This window comes from Limulus polyphemus, unplaced genomic scaffold (assembly GCF_000517525.1).
Source record: "Limulus polyphemus unplaced genomic scaffold, Limulus_polyphemus-2.1.2 Scaffold7632, whole genome shotgun sequence".
Taxonomy (NCBI): Eukaryota; Metazoa; Arthropoda; class Merostomata; order Xiphosura; family Limulidae; genus Limulus; species Limulus polyphemus.
Window position 1 is genome coordinate 26212 of NW_013673242.1, and position 10053 is coordinate 36264.

The 10053-nt window shown below is 34.8% G+C and overlaps 1 protein-coding gene across 1 annotated transcript in view; it reads right to left on the reverse strand.

Moving 5' to 3' along the window:
• LOC106474744 (potassium/sodium hyperpolarization-activated cyclic nucleotide-gated channel 2-like) overlaps positions 1-9829 on the reverse strand; it is a gene marked incomplete at its 3' end in the record, with an annotated part of 32217 nt that extends 22388 nt beyond the window's left edge. The window contains exons 1-3 of the mRNA XM_022403045.1: positions 9290-9829; positions 6816-6979; positions 3198-3472 (exon numbers count right to left, since the gene is read on the reverse strand). Of these exons, the coding sequence (XP_022258753.1) occupies positions 3198-3472; positions 6816-6979; positions 9290-9825 (975 nt within the window). The remainder of the gene's footprint in view (positions 1-3197; positions 3473-6815; positions 6980-9289) is intronic.
• Positions 9830-10053: the final 224 nt, after the last annotated feature.

Sequence of the window (10053 nt, forward strand, 5' to 3'; positions counted from 1 at the left end):
AAAATTCAATCAAACCACTGATTTTTCACAACTACAAAATTCAATCAAACCACTGATCTTTCACAACTGTAAAATTCAATCAAACCACTGATCTTTCACAACTATAAAATTCAATCAAACCACTGATCTTTCACAACTATAAAATTCAATCAAACCACTGATCTTTCACAACTATAAAGTTCAATCAAACCACTGATTTCTTACACCTACAAAATTCAATCAAACCACTGATTTCTTATACCTACAAAATTCAATCAGACCACTGGTATTTCACACCTACAAAATTCATTCAGACCACTGGTATTTCACACCTACAAAATTCATTCAGACCACTGGTATTTCACACCTACAAAATTCAATCAGACCACTGATATTTCACAACTATAAAATTCAATCAAATCACTGATTTTTAATTCACAACCACAAAATTCTATCAAGACACTGATTTTTTACACCTTCAAAATTCAAACCACTGATTTTTTACAACAATAAAATTAAATCAAAACCAACAATTTTTCACAACTATAAGTCATTTTCTTTAATTGTCTAAAGCATTCAGTAATAAATGTTTTCAATCAATAAGAGAAATTACTGTAAAAAAGATATGACAGTGATAATAGCATCATTGAATATCACAAAATAAAATATTAAAACACTGCATCACCTTTCTTTAAAGATTGTTTTTAGAAAACCTGTCCAATGTCAAACTGTTGAAATTTTCAGATATAAGTTTGAACTTTAAGAAACTATTGGTGCCTTTAAAACTTATGTGGAACTATTGTAATTAAAAAAACATTAAAATTAAGTATCAATTTTTAAAAAATGATGAAAACAGAGTTTGATATTATTTTCTCAAATTTACTTCCTATCGATCTTTAAATCTTTATTACATTTAATTTTAATCCTACTTCAGAGTTCAGCATTGATTTTAATTTCTGGATTGCTAGTCTCTTTTATTCTAATATCTGGTTTGTTGTTTGAAATAAATATTTTAGTGGTAGGGCAAGTAGGACTTTTGGCTGTATCTACAGAAATATTTAATACAAGTCTAAAGACTTTTTAATTTCATTGTATAGGTCACTGGTTAAGCCACATTTGGAGTATTAATTGTGTTCAGTCTTGAGCTCCTTTCCTTAAGAAGGACATTAAATTGTTGGAAAGGGTTTAGAGGAGGGTTACTAGAATGGTGCCTGGGATAGAGGGGTTGTCATATGAGGAGAGGTTGAAATCTCTCAAACTGTTAGATGGGATCTGACTGAGGTGTTTATTATGATTAAGGGAATTGATAGTGTTGATGCATCATGGTTTTTCATATTTAAGAGTGAGAATAGTAGTACTAGAGGATACAAATATAAATTTTGGCAGGGTAGGAGTAATTTTGGCCAAGACAGTTTCATTTTTCTAACAGGGTAGTTGGCCTTTGAATGTTGTAGAGACAGTAAATTTAATTGAGTTTAAGAGAAAGCTTTATTAGTATATGAATGATAAGGGCTGGCTTTAAGATTTAAAAAATATATATTTATTAATAGTTTTAATTTAGCTTAAAGGATGGACCATTCGAGATAGACCAATAGGTTCGACGTTGTCCCAAAACATTAATTTATGTTATGCTATTTTCATCAGCAGTTCCATTACATTCCTTATCTAGATATTTGTAGAATTACTAGCACAGATAGTCTGTTATACGCTGTTTTAAATGACATGTGGTGGACCCCACATATTCTCATCAAGAGTAAACATATTGATAAATGATGTAGGAGAGTTGAAGCTAGTTTAGTAATTCTGTTCTCTATCTTGAAAAAGTTTTCAATTCTCAATACAGATTCAAAGGTATACAAAGTGAAATTTGTGAATAGTTTGATTTAAAGATATTTTGATTATGTCTCTCAGCACATTACTGTCTTTCCCTATAAATGAAAAACTGACAGCTTGGACACATCAAAACTCATTTCTTGATTATGTAGGGTCATAATTTATAACAGAGTATAAAAGAGCATCTGAGGTGTAATATTAGTAATTCCTCCAACATCTAGGTCACAAGTGTGGCAGAACAACTGAAGAAAATACTCATGTGATAATATTTACTTTGAAATAATGAACAAGATTTAAGAATAAAGGAGACTCTGGCAACCAAGAATCTTACTGCCTCAACTATTTCAATTATTAAACTTAGTTTTAAATATTACTGCCTCAACTGTTTCAGTTATTAAACTTAATTTTTTTTTATCTTACTGCTTCAACTGTACTGAATATTAAATTTAGTTATTAAATCCTACTGCCTCAACTGTTTTAGTTATTAAACTTAGTTTTTAAATCCTACTGCCTTGACTGTTTTAGTTATTAAACTTACTTTTAAATCCTACTGCCTCAACTATTTTAATTATTAAACTTAGTTTTAAATCCTACTGCCTTGACTGTTTTAGTTATTAAACTTAGTTTTTAAATCATACTGCCTTGACTGTTCTGAAGTCAGCTTTCTAAAAAGCATTCAGTTATGGGATGAAAGTTTGTGACAAAAAAAACCTTTAAAGATCCAGTTCACCACCTTATTGGAAGATATTTAGAGTTAACTCTTGACACTTATGCCTTGCTTCTTGGCTTGTTTAGCATGTTACGTTAATAATTATAAGCAGGTCTGTAAGATGCAAGTATTAAATCTCCAGTGTGTAGCCTACACTTATTATAGTGTCCTCAGTATTGTCAGATAATTATTCATGCCATTATTTGTTGCTGCAGTATTAAAAATTATATTAACAGCATTAGTACATGGCCTACCATTGTTCTAGTATCCTCTGTGTTAGACAACTGTTCCTGGAATTGTTTTTGTGAAGTGTTACAATATATGACAACCACAAGTGCATGGCCAAACTTCACTTTAGTGTCCTCTGGTGGTAAACAACTACTTGTCTGCAGTTTTAAACGATATATTAAACCATCAGCACCTGGCCTGCCTTTACTCTAGTGCCTGCTAATGTTAGCCAATTGTTTTTGTTTGCAGTGTTAAACAATATATTTAAATAATCAGTGTCTGAATAAGCATTACTGTAGTGCCTGCTTATGTTAGCCAGTAGTCTGTAGTATTGTTTTTGTCTGCATTGTTAAACAATATTGCTTCTTTCTAAATGATCAAGGCAATAATAACATTTCGTTAAAAAATATTGGGGTTAATAAAGAAACATAAAAAATGTATTGCTTACGTATACTTCTTCCCATTGGCTGACATATCTCACCAACCGTGATAACCGTAACAACCTGAGTAAACTGAGCATCTTGACTAGCCGCAGTATTCGTAGGGCACGGCCGGCATGTAGAATCTGAAACTTATCCCTGTAGTCTGGGTTGAAGATGAGAAAAATGTAATCCAATGGTATTGAACTAATGAGATCAAGAAAAAACCAAGTCCTTACATAGTGCTTAGCTATTAACTTTGGGTCGAGTATCACTTGTTCACACACATCCTGTTTCATTATACCTAAAAAAATACAAATTGGGAGTTCAAACAAATATGGAAAAAATTATTTTGCAAATGATGGTTAATACACTTTTGTGAAATGCTAAAAACAATCATTTATCTAATAATCAACCTCTCAAAGCTGTATTTAGTAATCTTCAACTGCTCAAAGCTGTATTTAGTAATCTTCAACTACTCAAAGCTGTATTTAGTAATCTACAACTACTCAAAGCTGTATTTAGTAATCTTCAACTACTCAAAGCTGTATTTAGTAATCTACAACTACTCAAAGCTGTATTTAGTAGTCTACAACTACTCAAAGCTGTATTTAGTAATCTTCAACTGCTCAAAGCTGTATTTAGTATCACATGAAATACTTGAATATAGAGTAGAGTCTCCTAACCCTTTTCACCCCAAGAACCATTAGGAGTATATGAGGTTAATGTTGTTGTCTACTGCAGCTACTTCAAAAATCTTTGAAGAGAAATTACATATACATATATACAAAACAATAAAAATCATTCCAAGTTTCCCTCGGAAGAAAAAGCTCCACCTTTCTAAAGCGGCTTAGATTATAGTGTGTTTATCATTTTATATTAAGACTTCTTAAGCCAATGTGTTTTTCTGATATCATGAACTTATCTACACACATTTATTGCACTTTTCACTGGACCAGCTTACATACAATTAGTTTTGTTCATAAGAGAAAAATGAAGATAACTATTACACAGGAAACCTATATTTTTTAACAGAGGTAACTACAGCAGATTTTGGTATATACCATCCACCACATTTAAATTTACAAGAGTTCAAATATTAGCTGAACAAGTTATAACAAGCACTGTTGTATTCAAGTTCAATGGCTGCCAACATGCAAATACAAAATACTGCAAATAGCAGGAGGGTTAAAAAGAGTTGCTTGAGAGAGAATAAAATTAACACAGACAAAACGGGAAAACCTAAACATTTGTATGATATATCAGAAAAAATCTTTGCTTAATACATTAGCTTGCTGAGTCTATACTTTACCTCTTTGTTATAACTGACTTACTTCTGTAGCAGATCTCTGTATTCAACAAAGACTGAATGGCTTGTCTTCACTTGACAAAAAAATACAAAAGATTGTGTCTATGCCACACTCTTAAGTCAGTCAAAAGTCCCAGTGCATTATTCATAATCCTAGGTTACCTAAATCAGCGATCATTCTCATTAAATACATCCAACAGGAAATTAATTTACAGCTTGTACTAATTTTTACAATCGTCTGTGGCACCCCATTACTTGAATGATCTCACACAAGCATGGCTGATGAAGCTAGAGCTAGGAAAGTATAAGGTAGGGTATTTTCAACTGCTATATACTACACTAATCTAGTTAACTCTTGCATACACAAGAGTAGCAGCTGCTCAAGTCCAGGCTAAAAACTCTAAATGAAATAACAACTGGTCAATAATTATGAAAATTTCATGCAAACTCAGCCTTGAATAGATAAAAAGTCAAAGTTAAATGTCATAATATTTAGGCCAGGAGTCATCAACAACTATGTTAAATTGTTAATCCTTAAACAGGAATAGGGAATACACTCAACCCTCTACTCAAGAATGCACTTCTCCCAAGCACCAATGAATGTCCAGTCTTCATAGCTTCTACGGAACAGTACACATACAGCTACATTATCCAGAACACTGACCATGCTGATCCCTGGTCAGTTTATATACACATGAGCTTTTTCCACCATTTTCTGGTTGCAAAGGCAGAGATACAATTTCAATAGGGAAAGCAGGCAAAAACTGTAAACCTTGCATTAATGACTTTCCCTGAGGCAATTGAACAAGCACCTACTTGGAAGAGATAGAGAACAACCAGTTTCACAACATGTCATGTTCATGGTTCACAAGCTGAAAAAAGCATTTACTTGACAGTTTATATTGCCTATTCAACCAAACTATCAGACACATTATTGTACAAAGGACCAGCTGTAGCTGATGCAGAAGGTACAATTCTACACCACTGTTTTCTCTGATGTTGTCAGTTTTTCCTATGAGTAGCACACATGGTACCATATTTACATGATATTTTACATCTTTATATGAATGTGGCCAATAGCTGCTTCTGCACATATGGACATGCCCTTTAGCCCTTGTATTATACAAAGTTGAAAGGCATATGGATATGCCCTTTAGCCATTGTATTATACAAAGGTTAAAGACATATGGATATGCCCTTTAGCCCTTGTATTATACAAAGGTTAAAGACACATGGATATGCCTTTTAGCCCTTGTACACTACAAAGTTTAAAGACATATCGACATGGCCTCTAGCCCTTGTATTATTCAAAGTTTAAAGACATATGGACATGCCCTCTAGCCCTTGTATTATACAAAAGTTAAAGTGTCTCTTGCCTCACAAATCTGAGGACTTGTATCACAGGTCAGGTATGAAACTTCAGTGTTGCATCTAGCATATCACTCCACATTTGGAACTGAATATATAGGTTTTCTATATGGTTGGTACAGCTCAACCATGTCAGAATTCCCAAGTTGACTTTCCCAGAGTTACTGATGTGTCATTAGTTTTATAAAGTCTGTCCATCAATGTCATAGTTCCAATGGTTCATCACTACTGCTACTGTGAGGAAAGAAAAAATATTCATTGAATAAACTACTTGATCATAAGATAAGTCAGTACAAAAAAAAAGGTAGAATAATTGTGCGAGTCTAAGTGTTCCTGGTATGTCTAAAGTCAATGTACTTTACATCCAGATCTTGGTAGGAGATGAAATAAGCCATGTAAATCTTACAGGGTGTGTTTCCTCTGTGCTGTTATCACTATCTACGCAAAGTACCTCTGACACAGAAGTGGATGATGATATCGAAGAGTAATACCCCAACACAAAAGTAGGGCTTTAAACTAAATACATCTGACAGTTACAAAATGGTTTTTCTCTGTATTCAAATCATACGACTTGAAGAAAACTCCACAATGAACATGATAACCATGGTTGCTGTGACACATGCAACCATCAGAGGGCTCCTAGAAGAACAACCAAGATGGCTGCGCTTATGAGAGGGTGACATCATGATGACATCACAGAGCTAAGGAGCAATTTTTGTTACATGCATATGTAAATTTAATACCAGTGGAGTATCTATACTTACAGTTTAACAATAAACAGCATGTGTTAGATGATTGGCACGTAAAACATCCTATACATTTACTCATTTTACAGTTTGTAATGTACATTGAGCCCAAACAAAATGCATTTCTATTCATGTGGTTTTATAAGAACAAGATCTTAGAACAGTCAGTGGAATGTAAAGACAGAAGATTTAATAAAACTGTTTATATACAGAAAGAAACCTGCCCGTTCTAAAGTTGACGATGATGTCTAGAAGGAAGATTGTATCAGAGAGACAGTTGAAGGCAATCCATCGGGCAGACAGGTCATCATTGAAGAATGAGATAGCTACAGGAAGAACAATCAGATTGGCAACTAGGAAGAACAGCATACACAGGTCCCAGTAGAATCTGCCGTAAGAAACAGATAATATACATCATTACTAAAATTAGCCACAAAACACCAAACAGCTGATTCACACCACTAATTCAACCTATTTCAGAGCCAAGTATGGCTTACTGGTTAGTGTGGTTATTGTAAAGTCCAAGGTTCAAACGATGATGTGCCTCTAAACGTGCTTGACACTTTCAACTGTGGGGCATTCCAAATGTTTAAGGTAATCTCCCTGTAAAGTTAAAAGTACCCATGGCATGTGCTACCGACCAGCTACTCTTCCTCTGATCAGTACCTCTATATTAAGGATACCTATATCAGGACCAGGTCTCTAACCTGGCTATTACATCATGTGTCGCTATTATGTGCCAATCAGGTTCAAAATATATAACAGGGCTTTGAAGAAGAAATGAAATACAAATTATGCAGAATAAGATGCAATTATGTGTACTTGGTGAATGTATAGATGAAAATTGTGAACTAGTTCAATATTTCTTAAACTTGTGTATTACAGCTGTACATTTACCACTTACCTGACTAAATGCTAAGTTTGTAAAAAGAACATCTTCAAATGTGACTGTATTTTTCTCATCTCAGAAAAAGGTTTATGACCTGACAGGTTTACATTATTAAATTCCATACTTAGTGTGATATATCTTTTCTAATACTGAACATATTTCCAAATCATACCTGAAGAACATTTCATTCTTCAACAGAGTGTCTCGTAACAAGTGAGTGAACTGATAAGTGTGTTTCCTCACATGATTACAACTGACGTACATGCAGGCAGTTTCCATGACTGTAAAAAAATAAAATTCCCAAGACTCACCACTAGGAGAATGATAAAAAGTGAGGTTTAAAGGATCTATAAAAATCTCCAGCTTTCTCTGTAACTAAGTAACTTTGGTAAACGTTTAGCTACTTTAAAACTTTCAACAAGAACAAAGAAACTAATAGAACACAGATGTAACTTGGTTCACAGTAGAACACAGAAACTAATAGAACACAGATGTAACTTGGTTCACAGTAGAACACAGAAACTAATAGAACACAGATGTAACTTGGTTCACAGTAGAACACAGAAACTAATAGAACACAGATGTAACTTGGTTCACAGTAGAACACAGAAACTAATAGAACACAGATGTAACTTGGTTCACAGTAGAACACAGATGTAACTTGATTCACAGTAGAACACATAAACTAAGCCAATGTCTCAGTTGTAACTCAATTCCCAGTAGAACACAGAAAGTAAACCAATGTCTCAGATGTAACTTGATTCACAGTAGAACACAAAAACTAAGCCAATGTCTCAGTTGTAACTTGGTTCACAGTAGAACACAGAAAGTAAACAATGTCTCAGTTGTAACTTAGTTCACAGTAGAACACAGAAAGTAAACAATGTCTCATTTAGAACTTGATTCACAGTAGAACACAGAAAGTAAACAATGTCTCAGTTGTAACTTGATTCACAGTAGAACACAGAAAGTAAACAATGTCTCAGTTGTAACTTGATTCACAGTAGAACACAGAAAGTAAACAATGTCTCAGTTGTAACTTGGTTCACAGTAGAACACAGAAAGTAAACAATGTCTCAGTTGTAACTTGATTCACAGCAGAACACAGAACTTTCAGTGTTGGAAGTATAAAACAGGAAGGAGCTGTGAACTAGCTGAACTGGCAGTGTTGGAAGTATAAAAGAGGTATGAGCTGTGAACTAACTGAACTGTCAGTGTTGGAAGTATAAAACAGGTAGGAGCTGTGATCTAACTGAACTTTCAGTGTTGGAAGTATAAAACAGGTAGGAGCTGTGATCTAACTGAACTTTCAGTGTTGGAGGTATAACACAGGAAGGAGCTGTGAACCTACTGAACTGTCAGTGTTGGAAGTATAAAACAGGTAGGAGCTGTGATCTAACTGAACTTTCAGTGTTGGAGGTATAAAACAGGAAGGAGCTGTGAACTAACTGAACTGTCAGTGTTGGAAGTATAAAACAGGTAGGAGCTGTGATCTAACTGAACTGTCAGTGTTGGAAGTATAAGATCAGTAGAAGCTGTGAACTAACTGAACTGTCAGTGTTGGAAGTATAAAACAGGTAGGAGCTGTGATCTAACTGAACTGTCAGTGTTGGAAGTATAAAACAGGTAGGAGCTGTGATCTAACTGAACTGTCAGTGTTGGAAGTATAAAACAGGTAGGAACTGTGAACTAACTTAACTGTCAGTGTTGGAAGTATAAAACAGAAAGGAGCTGTGAACTAACTGAACTTTCAGTGTTGGAAGTATAAAACAGGTAGGAGCTGATATCATAAAGTCTCAAGTAACCTACCTGAACTTGGAACACGGGTGGATGACCCAATGCCCAGCATCTCGCTGCCTGATGCGTTCTTTCATCAAAGCTTTCTTGTTTCCAAAGAGTTTCATGGCGAGCTTGTTATCGGATGGGTGAAAGAGCGCCTCTAGCTGGTTCCGCATAAAAGATGCTTTAGCCTCAACCAGCGCCGGTCCTAGCTCTTCTATGGGAGTTCCATATAGGCTAGTGTCGTCCTTCTCGGTAACCCCCTCTCTCGTAGTGTTTGTACCCTCTCCCCCAACACTAGTACCTGGCCACCCATCTTTGAAATTCATCTCGGATGTAATATAATCACTAATAAGTGGTGGATCATCATCATCTCCGGCTGCTGTAACCAGCGAGTCCGTGTTCTCCACATTTATTTTGATGGATTCTGTCTCTTGCAAACTGCAAGGTGACCTGATCTCTTCTTCTGAGGTCATCTCATAGCTAATGCGACCGTTAGCCAGTCGAAGACTTGGTACTCGTTCAGCTCTCTGTGGTCTGTTGTTATTCTTTATGTTTTCATTCATTATTTCCAAGCATCTAAACAAAATACAGAGGAGTTAAACAGCCAATCATAGATTTGACCTGTATGTCAAATACATCTCAATCAACAAGTCTGAAGAACTGGTTAAAGACATCTATCATACAGTTTAATGAAGCAGTTCTTGTAAGATAGGCAGTCCTTTATTCTAAACATATACATAAAATACATAGGATGTTTATTCCCATGAACAGCAGGAACAACAAATATATAA